At 40.0% G+C, this 16,225-nt stretch overlaps 1 protein-coding gene across 9 annotated transcripts in view; it reads left to right on the forward strand.

Moving 5' to 3' along the window:
• znf536 (zinc finger protein 536) overlaps positions 1-16,225 on the forward strand; it is a 197,828-nt gene that overhangs the window by 141,159 nt on the left and 40,444 nt on the right. For all 9 annotated transcript variants that reach the window (XM_069173410.1, XM_069173407.1, XM_069173412.1 and 6 more), the window contains 2 exons: positions 3,972-4,130; positions 10,288-12,048. In XM_069173410.1, coding sequence (XP_069029511.1) covers positions 3,972-4,130; positions 10,288-12,048 — 1,920 coding nt within the window. The remainder of the gene's footprint in view (positions 1-3,971; positions 4,131-10,287; positions 12,049-16,225) is intronic.

The following is a 16,225-nucleotide window of genomic DNA, read 5'->3' on the forward strand; positions in this document are numbered from 1 at the left end:
ATGCACACAGTTAGTCAAGGGGAAGTGTGTGTACATGAGTGTGAGTGCAGCAGACAGCAGGCAGAGTGACTGATACTCAGCCTGCCTCCCAGATGGCCTGCTCAACTCTGCTCCAATCTGATCTCAGAGCCTTTGTTCTGGCATGTTCCATTACACCGCCTTGACACCAGTAAAGGCAGAGGGGAGAGGAGCTGGTCTCAGATCAGATACAGCTGAATTATACATGTATTTCTCTTTTTTCCTCTCTGTGATATTCTTGTACTAGCACAGTCACAGTTCTGCGTTTGTCATGTTTTTTCCTGGGGTAGAGGCAAGAGAAGGGTTCATAGACGATAGATAAAAACTGTTTGAATGTTTCAGTTTGATGGGAAAATTTGGCAAAGAAGAAGCAGTAGTGGTGTGAATGTTTAATTAAAAGATATTCTTTAGTGATTTTATGCTCAATATGAATTATGATCGTTTGTGGGGATTAATGCCAGAAAATGAGGCTTGGCTGAAATAAAACATGTCAACTCAGCAGGCACCTCTGACGGCTGCAACAAATTTAGATAAAAGAGATGCAATAGCTTGTATATACTGATCTTTATAAAATATAAAATATTAATTCACAGCAGTGTGTTTCTCTTTACTTGTGAAATATTCACAAATCCACCTCTGCCAGTCATAGAAAAAAAACATATCTGAAAAACACATTAATCTTCTTTTGTTTTAAGTGCACTTTTTGTTAATTGTTTTAATCTAAATAATATTTAGTTAAGGCAATAATATGTTAATGTTCCTGTCTTTCTTGGTGTCCTAACGGATGACCTATTACCACTTTTTTCTTTCAATGCAAAATTGTAAGAATTCTTATAATTTGTCAACATTTTTATCAAAATATCCATATTATAGTTCAAGTACAAAAATATGTGGTCATCCTAATTGAAAAAAATACTGTAGGCAAAGTGAAAGAGTAATAATCACTGGCTTTTACAGGCAGTCAAAGGCTCACCTGTGACAATGACTTTAATGTTGTGTCTCCTCCAGCAAATCTTTGCATAAAAAAATGGAAGCTGGGGAACGAAAATCAATACTCAGAGGATACTTACAGCTGGGTGTCAACACTCGATTCGAGACTCTCTCCCCACATCACACACCCCACTGTGAACGATGATGCCTAATATACGGTGTGACCTTCAAAATGTCATAAATGTGTTGTGCAATAAAGTGTCAATATTTGTGGTTATAAGGAGCAGGATGACTTTTACAGTAATTGGAACAGCCGCATTAAAGCTACGGATCAGTCAACTGATTAAAGACATGCATGCTGGACACTCAGCTAGTGCTCTGGAATGACGTGCATTCGCTCACGCGTGCGTGTGCATACACTCACATCACATGCCTACACACACACGAGACGAGCGAGGAAGCACGGCCAAAGTTCTGTTTTACCTTTCTTTGTAGTGTGTACTATGTGTGAGTGTCTGGAAATGTGTGAAGCCCATTTATTATTGAAGGGCTGTTATATGCCAAGAGAGCACACTCTCATCCTCTCAGTAGTGTGTCTTCCTCTTACAGGAGCACTATTAACCCTGACACACAAGGACATGTCTGACTGTGTGTGTGTGACAGAGAGAGGGAGAGAGAGAGAGAGAGAGAGAGAGAGAGAGAGAGAGAGAGAGAGAGAGAGAGAGAGAGAGAGAGAGAGAGAGATGCATAGCTCGTGTACGGTATGTTTTTCTGTTTGGTCTGGTGTTTGTCCTGCTTCTAATCTGTGTTTTGGATTTTTTAATTTTAGCCCCATCTGGGGTGGGCAGGTGGGCCAGTGTCTGTTACACGAAGTTGTGAATCCTTGCCAAAAAGGGATCTGTACAGTAGACCACTCAAAATATGTTTATGAGGAGGCGACTACGGCTACAGTATGGTGCAGTCCTGGACCAAATACTGGGGGAATTGTCTTTTCTTTTTCTTTTTTTTTTTATATTTACACGACATCTTCTAAATGTATTCAAATGAAAATGCTAAATAATACCTCGGGTCTGCTGTTGATATGTTCACACAGTACTGACATTATGTTGTAAATTATATCTTCACCTGCAGTATTTCACGCATATTTTGTGCTTAGCGTATTGTTAAATGTCCTTCAAAATTGTAGCTATTTTTAAGAGGATTAAAGTATATCTAATGAAACAGTATTATTTTTAACTTTACATTTCAACCCTGAGACTCTAAAATATACCTACGAAGGTGGGAATAATGTTAAAATGAAAGATTTGAACCAAAATTTACAGTTTACATCTGCTTTCTTAACCTGTCTACCTGGGCCTTTCTCCTCAGTAGTACAGTGCACAGAATTAAACCATACAGTTGTGAAGCCCAAGTAGAAGCAGCTAGTATTTAGTATCCGTGTATTGTCACCGACTTACATTTAGGTTGCCTTTCAGTTTCAGTTGTGATAAATAGACTTCAGCCTGATAGCCGCATTGCTGGATGGAGTTGTGTGTTTAGTGTCAGTGTGGAAGAGGACTTGCTGACTTGGGTCTTTCCATTCTGTAAACCTTATTTGACTCCCCCAACAGAGGAGCGTGGAATGGGGTGGGGAGTGACAGAAAAGAAAAGATTAGGCTACTGTTAAAAATGTTGCTTATTGTGCGCCGCGGTCGCTCGATTTTGATTCTTTTTCTTTCTTTCTGGCCCCCTCCCCTTCACCCTGTACACATACCAAATCATGTGCCAGATTAGAAATTGAATAACATTTTTAACTGTATTTGTGCTTCTTTGGGTCACATGCATACTGACATGCTGAATATTGAATAAAAGTTCAATATCAATATTGCCCACAATGTTCAGGAATTCTTGCACTAGCGAGTTGTTTTTTTTTGCCTAAACCACAATACATATCGGCTGTATAAATCTTGACGTTGATAAATAAATAAAAGAGAAAAAGAACCACAATAAAAGAAAGAAGTAAAGACAATTTTACTTTGCTACGGAATCTGCAAATCTGTCATGACAGTTCTATGCTGTGTGGGATGATGTTGAACCTCCTGCACAGTGACATCCATCAAATTCTACTGAAACTAGTACAGATATTTTTAATTTTGAAGCTTCACGATACAAGACATATCAAGCATCTGTTGTATGCTCTTTTTTGTTCTGTGTTTTTTAAGTTAACTGCGTTTCTCAGTCCTTTAAATGCTACACATCACAGGCTCTTAACCATCAGTACAACAAGGCCACTATGTACAATCTGATGATGACACCCTCACCTCAGATTATGCTGCTGTCAACACATTCCCAGGTTGTCGTCACTCATCTTTAGATTCATATTTGGGAGGTGATTGTGTTGATAACAGACTGCTGTTGCACTAAACTGTGCATCATCATTTTTGGCATGCGGAGGAAGTGGCGGAGGGCTGGGTCAAAACTGTTATCACCCTATCATATCTCTGACAGCTACCTGTCAAAATCAGGTCACACGAAGAGATGCAAGGATATCCTGCAATGCTGACAAAGCCAAATCTCTCTCCCTCTCTTTTCTTTCTTTCTTTCTGTCTGTCTTATTTTGCATTGTTAATTTCACTGCAATCCAGCATATGCTTAATAGGAATGATGATGATAGCGAGGATAAAAAAAAAGAAAAACAGGAGGAGAAAGGGAGGGGCGGTGGTGGTGTTGAGGGTGTGTGTGCTTGAGTTAAGGGGGGTGTATCTCAGAACCATGGTGTTTCTAAAGAAACTGAAAAGCTTATGAACCGTCAGCGTTCTGTCAGGGAGGAAAATAGCATGGCCCGTGAACGCGTTTGATGTGTTTGACTTTGTATGGCGTTCGCACATTTGAGCAAGGGAAATGAGGGACAATGAGAGACAGACAGCAGACAAAGAAAAAAAAAATGTGTTGTGTTGTGATGTGTGGAGGGCTGGTTTGAAATGGCACTCAACACACCTTCCATTTGTCTCTCCCTCCTTGTGGTGTCTCTGTGTGTGCTCCAGATGTTGGGGAGGACATGGGGAAGGCAGCGGGGAGCATTCCACCGCCTCTGTCCCAGCATCGCGAGCGGTGTCTAGGCTCGTCCTCCAAGGATTGCCCCTACTGTGGCAAGTCTTTCCGCACCTCCCATCATCTGAAAGTCCATCTGCGGATACACACAGGTCAGTACATCAACTCTCACTTTCCTGGCTGAGTAAAGGCATAAACTGCATTTCTTCAAAAATTAAACATTTATCACACTTCATACAAAATTTACCTCACTACTTGTACTGACATTTCTTCTGGGGTTAGAGCGACATATTTGTTTATGAACATCAGCCTCATCAAATATTGGAGTCAATATCTGTCTAATATGATGAATACAATGCTTATCAAAAAGCAAGAAAGAAAGAAACAAAGAAAGAGATAAATAAAGAAACAAAGAAAGAAAAAACCCCCGAAGAAACAAGGAAAGAAAAAAAGAAGGAAAGAAAATCTACACCACAAACTACCTCCATAAAAAATTAGAGCAAAGATAGTCACAGTTTCTAAATCCCAGCATCGCATTGTCCTGAAATTAAGCAGTAACAACAACAACAAAAAAGTGATTCCAGTTCAACAGTAACACATACTGCAATTCTCACCTAAGTCACATTCTTGTTTCATCCACAAAATGTAAACTTAGATATGTTTCTAATGCAGTATTATCAGCTCTTGGATTGGAACCACATTCCCCTCAAATTGACATGAAGCCAAATTAAGGAAACTATTCACAAGTAGGAATATGTGTTTCTTGACAGTGTCCCTCATTCAGGCTCAAGGCCATTGTTATTCTGTTTTTTCCTACTCATCATTTCATTGAGCACTAATTAACACAACAAGGGTTCACTGTCCTCCAATGACATCACTCAGAGGGCAATTTCACACTCTCTAACTCTCAATAACTTTCGAGGCAAAACAAAGCCGGCCTGTCCACCATTTAGGGATATGCGTGAGATGGTGTGCCTAATAGATTTATCTTTATTTTTCAGTGAAGCGTCTAACCCTCTGAGCTGTGTACTCTTTAGCCAGGCATCTCACCAACCAGGGCTCAGGCCGTTCTGTGATAACCCATCCCCTGGTTGATGCTGGGAGGTTAAGTCTGCAGTCAGAGTAATGATGTGGACTGTGGACAGTAGCCAGTGTTCTAACCCTCTGCAAGGTATAAACGCCCCACTGACTATCCAGGTTAAAGTCACAATTAGACTATGCAGAGGACACCTTACAACAAGGACACCTGGTTTTAGTCCCCACCTCTATGTTCATCTCTTGAATTGGAAAAACTAAACTCTGATATTTGAATACTTTGTCATGTAAGTGGTGGAAAACATTACTAATATTATAGGGGCAGATTATATTTGTTGTCTTTAAACCTATGATTTTATTGATGACTTTAGATGTTTGGTCAATAAACAACTCTGTTATCAGACAAGAATGGTAATATTGGGCAATTCTACATATCCCTGCATTATGTTAAGGACGTGTCATGGTTATGAAAAGTAAACATGGTTGAATTATGGTTCCGGTTGGGCAACACACCACCCTGACTTCCATGCCTTTACTTTCCACGTCGCTGCATTTAGGAAAAAAAAAAAACAACGTTTTGTAATGTTGTCCTTTGGAGTGGAATGTGGATGTGAGCCTATCTAAACGAGCTCCTGCATACTTTTACACATGTGGGAAGAAAAAAAAACAAAAAACTTTGATGCATCCCCAACATGTGGCCTTTAAATCATTCCTATAACCTAATCATACCAGCTCCACTGTGACATCCTGATTACATCCACAAGATGACTTTTACAGCAGCTGAAGATCCTCTCTGTGCTTTGGTGACAACGCAGAGAAATTCACAGATGACAGCCGTGCTCTACTTCCTCTAATGTAATGTGAGTGATACAATGGAGTTGCTTACCAAGCCAGTGGAAGCAGCATTGTGCAACGCAACACAGAGATTAATGAGCGACTAACACCAGCTTGAAAGGAATGAAGTGAATTTAAATTTCTCCAAAAGTTAAAGAGCTAATGTTACAGTATTAATTTCCTCTTGAACAGTGAGAGTGAAAATATCCATTAGCAAAATTAACCACAGTTTTCTAGGTAGCTAACATTGTGCGGCTGTGGCACTACAGTGTGGGGCCAGAGCTAATGAACACACTGCAGAGGGTGATATTTCATTATACAAATTAATGCTCACATTTTAATGGGAAAGTCATATAATGAATCTAGGCTTCAGTGACAGCAATTAGAGGCCCAGATTGTCCCCTTCTGGACAAGGCACTATTTAGCAGTAAGCAGCTGTGTGTAAAAAATAAAAAGGTCCTCGCTCTTGACAATAGCCACACATAACTTCAGGCAGGGCCACATAAGCAATAAGAGTCCCCGCTCACCTTTAAATGAGGAGAGGGGGAGACAAAGAGAAAAAGGAGAGGCAGGACTTGCCCGTGTCACTTAACCTTAACCTAACCTTGTAATCAGGATGAATCAGGAGGGACCTGTGATCTCCCTCTCCATTCCTCTCACTCCTTTGGGCCTCTCTTTTTCCTTTTCTTTCTATCTTTGAGTACCTTCCCTCCTGATAAATTATTTTCAGTACATTTTTGATTTTCTTTCTCCGTTAACTATCTCTAATGTACAATATCTTCAATACTGTAACAGTACAATATGTTTGTCATTTGGTGTACATTTAATATCCAAAGCTCCCTTGAGCATAAACTATGTATTCACCCTATGATTTTCCCCTTTCAATTGAACTGCTAATTCTGACAGTTTTAGCAGCATTGTCGGGTCACCACTAACTTCATACTTAAAAGATGAAGGTGGAGATATTATGTATCGTCTTATTGTATCAATTCCCATAAAAATAACAAAACCAACAATGCATTGAATCTTCTAACAAGCATTAAAACCTGATGTATCTTACTTCTTTACCAACACATCATTGAGTTAAACTACTGCACTGGATGACACAGGCACTGTCAGGTGTTTTGATTCAATTTCAGATACAATATCTCCAGATACATCTTGGTGCTTTTTTTTCTGTAAATCCTAAAGAACCAAACATGTATCCACAGCTAAAAAATAATCACCAACAAATGTACTATTTACTCATTTGAGTAATATCTAACAAAACTACAGTGCCCAGCTATTTTAGGAAATATTTTTCACTATACATTTGTCAATTGTTTTTAAAGGTTTACATGTTTTTCTTGCTCCTGCTGACTGATTAGATAGATGTGTTTGGGCTGTCAAACATAACAGTACTAGGCATTGTCAAATCACCACTGTCCACTAACTTAAGCAGATATATTGTAATTAAAACCGCTTCTTCTGTTATTCAGCCTCTTAAACATCCCAGCCAGTGCTTTAAAAAAAAAAAAAAAAAAAAAAAAAAATTCCATCCCTCCTGCCAAATGGAAATTCACCCTCCAATATGGCATATCTATTAAGCCACTTTAATTGCCCTTCTGTCCAGGTTTGGGGTATTTATCTTTACATGTTTCTATGGTGCTGTCACAACTCACACAAAGCCAGATGAAATCCCTACATGCAACAAGAAGTGCAAACATACTGTGGACGATCTCAGTGCAGCTATCAGCAGAAGGATGATTTATAGCCACCTAGGTGTCACTTAAATGTTTATGTGCTCTAGTTTTTTTTTTAAGTCAATGCTCAAAAGGTCACATTGGTGCATTTCTTATTCATCTATCATTCCCCTTTGTCAGGGTCAAAATGTCCCAAGTAATTCAACAACGTGAGGACAGACAACAGCAAAAAGTTTACTATTCTATTTTTAACTCCCATATAGCAATTTCCTGGTTTTGTGGCGGTAGTGATCTGTCATGTGGCTGGGAGGTTGTGCTGTTTCATATCAATTAAAAGTGGATTAACGGGTACATAATGACCTTTAGCAGTAAATTGTGTGTAATGTTGCAAGGCAGGATACAGTATATTCCCCAGATGTCACACCAGGCCCCTGACGTATGATGGAGCAGATGTCTTAGCCAGTCCAAATGGCCCTCTAAGACACAAACACACACTCACATATACACACAGGCTCAGGCTGACACGCATGCATAAACATGGGTTTAAACACATTCCAAATGGTGCACACAGACGTACATAAACAAAAGGAGATGCAGAAATGCACGTGTCTCCTGTCTCACTTGTTCCAGATATTTAAATACTTAATTTTAATGGAAAACTGGCATAAACTGATCACTCTCTGAGGGCATTTGTTTTTGTTTCCAGTTGGACTTACTCCGTAAACATCAAAGGACAGTGTAAAACATGCAATCATATGTACTTTTTTTTCATTTTAGATATGTGGCTGGTGCATTTATCTTTATTTTCCCACATGAACATTAATAACCTCTTATAAAGAAAGAAAAGAAAGAGGATGAAAAAAAATATCACATCAGTCTAATTTCTGTCTAATTTGGCTCCTAGAATATCATTTTGTCCAGTTAGAGGAATTGAGAATGATAATTTGCATCAGGGACGTTTCCTTATTAAATCAGCACTGAGCCTCTGTTCGGCAGCTCACAGGAGAAGCACTTATTGGGTTAAAAGCTCATCTCGTATGGTTTATTTTAAATATACTCTTCACACATATATGGTTCACAGCCACTCTGTTGTAAGGGAAAAGATATCAAATCACTGTCTTTCTGTCTGTAGTCGGGGTTATCTGTATCTCTGCATGATCGCTTTCTCTTTTTTTTTTGTTTGTCTCTTATTCTTTCTCTGTGCTCTCCTCAGCATTTCCACCTTCAATTTTCTTTTGTATAGCCTCCTATTCTTTTCTCTCCTGTATCAATATTCTATTGAGTTGGTGTTTGTGGCCCTTTATTTGAGAACTCTGCAGTAGGTCTGCGGATCGCGGAGTCTTTTTCTGGAATGGTGCCCTCTAAATAATGATAAATTACTTGAGCAGTATGCCATTTGCTAATTATATCCATGATTTACTACACAGCCCGACTTAAATCATTCAAACCAGCCTTGCGTAACAATGCCTTTTTTTTGCCTTTATAAAATGGTTTCCATGTGTATAATCTAAACATTTCACTGGCATACTGTATATATAGAATGTGCATACAAAACACTACAATCATCCGATCCCCTTTTATTTCTTTTTCCACCGATCCACCTTTCTTTTCACACAGTTGTTGTTATCCCTCTAACAGAAATTCCACTCTGGGAACTTTTTATATGTATATATTAAAAGAAAAAAAAACAAAAAAACAAGCTTAGCATTTTTCCTCCCTGTTCATTGTTTAATGAATCCAAATCTGGCTCAGACTCCAAGCCTATTATAATTGCTAGCAGGATGTGTTCTATTTCAACATAAGTATCATTCCAATGGAAGATCCACTTCTGGCAGAATAATGCTGGTGTTATACTATTATCAAGCATATTCATGAATATGGATGTGCAGCATAAATAAACATATGTGAATGTTACACAACAGATTCACTCCTCTTTTACCATAATATACTGTAAATCACTTTGATCTGTGTGTCCTGTAGTGAATCATATTGTTCTTTATCATAGGGCTTCACTGCAACAAACATATGGTTCACATATGTCGCCTGCATATTTCCTTTTTTTTTTTTTTTTCCCTTTTTCTTATATTTGCATTGTAGCGTATCATCTATATTTTGCTCTCGGTTCACAGCAGTGTGGCAGTGATCAGGGTGATATTACATCGTGGCTGATCTATGGTTCGCAAGATAAACTGCAAATAGGGAATGTCAGAGAAACTGCACTCTCATCGCCAAGCCACTGGCCTGACAGCAAACAAGGCCAGAACAGAGGCACGATGACACCACTGCAGGCACACACATATTCTAGCACAGATACACAGTAACACGCGCCGACACCAGCCGCACCCTCAGCCCCATGCAAACACTGATAGCATCGAGACATTTTTGTTGTCAGTAAAAAATATTATCTCTTGTAGTGGACTGAATGCACCATATTGTGAAATGTTTTTATGGTGTTGATGTGCGTGATGGCTCACTTGGCGGTGCAGGATCGACCCATATTCAGATGTCTAGTCCACATCCAGACTCCCGTCCCAGTACACACACATGCACGCATCAAGTGGAGCTGAGCTGCTGACTGGAAGAAAAAAAGACAATGATTTGTTGGTTGAAGCCACAATCTTGTACATTATCATTGCAGTTCATTTAATTTTGTGTTCTATATTTTTCTTCCTAAAATGCACCTTCCTCCAGTATGAAGGGTAACTACTCACTGATTTCCTTGTATTTCCCTCTGTATTTCTCTTGCATGGCTTATCAGGAGAGAAACCCTACCGTTGCCCACATTGTGACTATGCTGGCACCCAGTCTGCCAGTCTGAAGTACCACCTGGAGCGCCACCATCGCGAACGTCAGAATGGCACCACTACATCAGGCCAATCCTCTGGCCACACACCGTCTTCTGACCATAAAGAAGATCACAGCAAGACAGGAGGTGGCATCTTTGCCCGACCAGATGTCCTCCGTAATGTTTTCAAGGGAATGCCTCCCAACCTGGACTTCAGGGCAGGTCCGTTGCTGCCACATCAGTGGGCGTCAGGTGGCATGCTGTCTTCGCATGAACGTGAGCGAGAGCGTGATCGTGGGGACCGCCGTTTTGACTCCGCCTCCTCAGCTGAGAACATGAAGACTGCTGATGGCCCATCCTCCATGGTCTCAACGGCAGCTGATAGTGCTGCCAGCTTCTCCGATCTTAGCAGGGCCTACCAAAGCATGATGGGAAATGGAGTCCACTTTCAAGGTTCTCTACAAGCCTTCATGGACAGCTTTGTCCTCAGCTCCATGAAGAAAGATACTAAGGACAACCAGAGTCCAGTTCAGCTCCAGGCCCAGCGCTACCACGATAACGGGGAGCCCAAAGCCAAACGAGCGAACTCCAGTGACCAGGACAGAGAGGATAAGGCTGAAGCTAAACAGAACTCAGCACCTGGCAAACCTGGGTCCCAGTATGAACCACTTGATCTGTCTGTATCAGTCCGGCCTGAGTCTGCAACTGGATCTCTTCCCGGCTCTTCGGTCACTATCCACGATAACGTGGCGTGGCATGGCTGCCTCTTCTGCTCCTTCTCTACTTCCTCATTGGAGCTCATGGCTCTGCACCTCCAGGCCAACCATTTGGGTAAGACCCAGCTGCAGCGGTCTGATACAGGCAAAGAGCTTCATAGAGAAGGTTCTCCCACCACCTCCACCATTCACTCCTCCAACACCAAGACCTCTGGTGTGGCCCTCGACAGAGATGGAGAGAAAAGCCAGGGAGGCTGGAACAACCACATCGACCAGCCGTACAACCCATTCCAGAGTGACTTCTACAGGAGGTTTGGTGGCCTGTATGATGGATCCCAAAGGGCCAATCAGGCCCTTCAGGGGTATATAGCCCAAGCAGAGCCAGGTCTGGACCTACCTAGCCAGGCCTTTGGAGGAGCATCTTCAGCTGGGGATGACCAGATTGGTGAGAGGGGCTCTTGTGGAGAGACTGAAGAGGACCATGCTGGATCAGATGATGAGGTTGCAAAGAGTGGCGTACAGTGTAATAGTGAGACACCCTCAACCACCCCCAAGAGACAACAGCAACATAATCACTCTGATGAAGAGGAAGATGAGGGAGGGATGGCTGAAGAAGAAGATGAAAAAGATGAAGATGGACAAATGGACATGGAGAGAGAGGAAGGAGGAAGTCCAGCTTTAGACCACATCCAGACCCACTCCAAACCGCTCCAAGACAACTCCTCTCAGCCCCCAAGGAGCGGAGCTGGTTTGACATCCTCCATCATGACTCCACTTTCTATGATTCCCCAACCACAGAACCAAACTTTGCAGCTAGAGAAGCAGTGGCAGCAGGGCCTGGGCCTCCTGCCTCCTGGAGGTCCTCCAGGACTGTTGAAGGCTGAGCAGCAGACCCACCTAGAGCAGCAAATGAACATGCTGTCTGTCCTCAGAGCCTACAGCAACGACAACATCCCCGCATTCAACGGCCTGGGAGGTGGAGCAGGAGGAGGGGGCATGAAGAGGTCAGATGCACCTGGTGAGTGTGTTTAACCCTTTACTGGCAGTGAAACTGCTGTAAAGCACACACACACACACACACACACACACACACACACACACACACACACACACACACACACACACACACACAGTCCCACACAACTACATCAGTAGAAAACTAAACACAAATTCAATTTTCCCACCAGTGCACACACATAAATACTAAACACACAAGACAAACACATATACATTTTTGCCTGACACCCACAAAGGAATCTTAGACACTCGCTAAATGTCTCGAGATTGGCTCTGAAGTGATTTCAGCCTCACTTCAAGCAAGTTTAGAAGCTATCAGCCTGGCGACTAGCAACAGATTAATCTTTATTACACGTTTATATTACTGGGAGTGCAGTGCCTCCGTCCCGCTCCACAGCATGGGGGGAATAACCCTGGATGAGTCAGAGCAGGACCTCAGCTCCCCGTGCCATCTCCTCCACATGTCTCTTAACTATCTTAGCTCTCATAAAGCTGGCTCCCAAAAGCCCATTACTTTATAAGACTCGTCGATCTATGACCCTGTGAAAAATGAACTGTCAACTTTCATGATTCTGCTAAGGTTATAGCCACTCCTTGAGAATGAAGAAGGAAGTCTTTTTTTCTCTCTCTCTCTCTATTTTACAATGCTCTTTTGCTGTTTAGGGGTGGTTGCTAGTTTCTAAGTGTCTCCATAGGAAGAAAATAAAACCCAGTATTGGTGTTAAGCTTTGAAACACTACAGACACAAGGGAATACAGAAAAGAGACAGATTACTTAGCTCTGGTGGAGTTACTAAGAGCCTATAAGTGACAAATTCATTCAGATTGAAAATTGAATGAGTTATATATTGATAATATTGAAAACAAAAACAAATATTTTGCTATATTTGGAGGACAAAAGGAAGTAACATTGGAGAATTCAGATCTCATCTTTAAAATAATACTGAATCGTTTGTTAATGAAGCAATGCAGCTATTTATTTCATCTGACATTTTCATCTGACAAAATATTATGCATTGTCATTGAACCGGGCTCTAGATATCTTAATATTGTAAAGGAAGTTCAACCATACTATATTGATATATACTGTAAATATATATGTGTACATTTCATTAATTAGAGAAATGCTGTTGTGCGAGAATACTCTATATTGTTTACTCCGAAATCTTGTAAAAGCAAGCTATGTAATGTGGGTAGTTGCCTTTGCAACTAGGAATGCTTGACCTTTACAGATAAGACTTTCTCTGTGGAACAAAGACCTTTCTTACATTTCCTAGTCTGACTCAGGCACTCATTGTAATTAGAAAACAAGTGATTATGTATGCAACTTCCTGACAGGATGACACTGTAGATAGCATCGGGAAATATAAAAGATTATAGCAAACTTGAGTAAAGTCAAGACATGCTGTGGTGTATTTGAATGGGAGTGTGTGAACTGTTGTAGTAAGTGTGACATTACTTCAGGTTTCGATGCCACACCCCACTTCCACTGTGTATTGTTCCAATGATATATATGTATATTTACATATATATATATATATATACATATGTATATATATATCATTGGAACAATACACAGTGGGGGTGTGGTATATATATGTATATATACATATACATATATGTTTATGTATTCAAATATGTGTGGTAAAGTGCAAGTTTAATTAGACTATGATCCGCAATGGTATTTTGGAAGGACAACATTATATTGGTGTGGGGTGTTATTATTACCACATGCTATGGACAAAGACATGCACGTAAACTGAAAGTGAGGCTGTTGGTTCCTTATAAATATGAATGTGAGGGCATTTTTATGTTAGCTTTAATTCTGTGATGGCATGTATGATGAAGGCCTGCTGTAAACGTCATTTGTTAAGTGTTACTAATATTTAACACTTTACTAAATAACACCTATTATGGTTCCCCCTGCAACAACATTGGTATTAGAATCTTTACTCTGTCTCTACTATTATAACAATCACCATTACTATTACTATTACTACTACTTATACCATACCTGACACCTGAAACGATTACTTTTAACAAAGAGGCTATTATTGCTGTTGTTATTGTTCATCCTAATATCCTACTACTTTCATTACTATACTACTGCGTTTATGCAATTACTTAAGATTTATACCACTTCTTAATCTAAGACTAGAAGTTTGCTGATCTCGTGACCATACAAATAAAAATATTGAATTTGAAGTAACAGTCCTACAGTACATCCTTGTAAGAATTTTTTTTGTAAAGATGTAAGCATATATTTAATGTTGTAGGAGGCCAAAGTGAAGCCCTGTACTCTGTTCTTTTTTGTATTTTTATTTAAGAAGGCCTTATATATTTATCAAGTCATAATATATTTTTTTTTTGATGTAAAGGTTTTAATCTGCCAGACTAAAATAGCAAAACCAGTGGTCAAATAAATGTAGTAGAGTACAGAGTATGTTTGTTAAAGTATAAAGAAGCATAAAATATAAATACTAAAGTTCATTACTAGAGTAGATTTCTCTTTTTTAGATACTGCTGTCAATGCCGCACTATTTTGACTGTTCATGTCTATTAGGCCACAATACTAGAGTTGTGAGACTGGATCAGAAATAATAGGCCCACTTGTTTCATAGTAAAACACACCATTACAGTCCTGCTTTAGGTGTCCACTTGTAAACCCCTTGTGTTGGGGCCTCCCATTGCTTTAAGAGCAAGAGTCACACATTCCACTGTAATTTGGCAGGTGGAGAAGGTGGGCGTACCAAAGACATCCGTAAAACTCAATTCAGACCTGGTAAAATGTGATTATCTGGAGTGGGTTTGCATTAGGTTTGTATGCAAATACAGCATAAATCATTAATATCGAAATTTTTCCGTGAATCTGTGGGAGCTGTTGCAGGGCACGCACGTCTGGAGTGGCCGTCTCTTCATTAGTATGCCTGGAGGAGGGGAAAAGGGCTACAATGCACATGAATGTACTTGCACTCTGACATTTAACAGATACAGACATATAAGTATCTCCACACGCATATTCTAATGTCAGTAGTCTTAAACCACACCTACCTAAACTGGCACAGGAATTGGATTTATCAATAAATATCATTAACAGCAGCAGTGGCCCTGAGGTCTCTGTAATCAGACAAGGTTTCTGGTTACTGAGGTACAGTACACTGTGTAAAGATTGATATGAACCCACACCATTTGCCATACTGTAGATGTGCTTAACACAATCAATACTTGGCTGCAGTGGAGACTTATCTATAGCTATGCATTATCAAACATGAAGTATTACATTATTCAAACAGTGCTGTACATGCTATGACTGCTTGCGAACATTGCTCCACATATCGTATTACTTACATTACCTCAACCCCCTTGTTCATTTAATATATTAAATATGGGCAAGGACTTTAGACAGTTGAGATTGACAAGTTGGAGAGGAAGTGTTGATGGGAGTGCTGGACTTGGATGAGTGTGTTGAGCATTTCAGAGAAGAAAATGGCAGAGCTCATAGCTGAGCACCCCTTACAATTTGAGAAGTAGGCTACAAAAAAAAAAAAAGAGTTAGTGGATAGGCAAGAGACAGAAGAGAGGAAAATGGTGTATATTCTCAATCAGACCCATCTCTTCCAATTTACAAGTACTATCACTTTGTGTTTTATATTTCTGTCCCTAAGTGCTGGGGTTTGTTTGTGTTGGTTACTGATAAAATCACCTCCTGCACACACATTAGATGACACTAAAAAAAAAAAAAAAATACTGTATATATATTATTGGTAATGTGGACACTTAGTAAAGACAGTTTGTCAATAACACACTGAGCTGTCTTCAACACAAGCATTATAAGCAAGACCTGAGATAATTTAAGTTGGGCTTTATTTAAAAAAATGTTTTTTAAAAAAGTAGCCATACCTCTTACTTCTTTTGTGACTTTTTGCCACAACGGTTAATGAAATCTGTCATAAATATCAGGTTTTCCAAAAACATTGGCTTCATTGAAATGAAGTGCAGTTGAGGTACAATCTTTTTTATTCAAATGAAAAGGTGACCACATTTAATTCTTACCCATTTCCCTGACTAAATTGCTAGCTAGTTACCATGACAAAGGGTTGTGGTTTGATAGCAATTTATCAAATCTGAAGCATATCAACTCATTAAATTGGAGTCCACTAGAATCCTTTATCACATGTA

The sequence above is a fragment of the Embiotoca jacksoni genome, unplaced genomic scaffold, assembly GCF_022577435.1.
Source record: "Embiotoca jacksoni isolate LCO1_2020_lvr unplaced genomic scaffold, fEmbJac1.0.p SCAF_6, whole genome shotgun sequence".
Taxonomy (NCBI): domain Eukaryota; kingdom Metazoa; phylum Chordata; class Actinopteri; family Embiotocidae; genus Embiotoca; species Embiotoca jacksoni.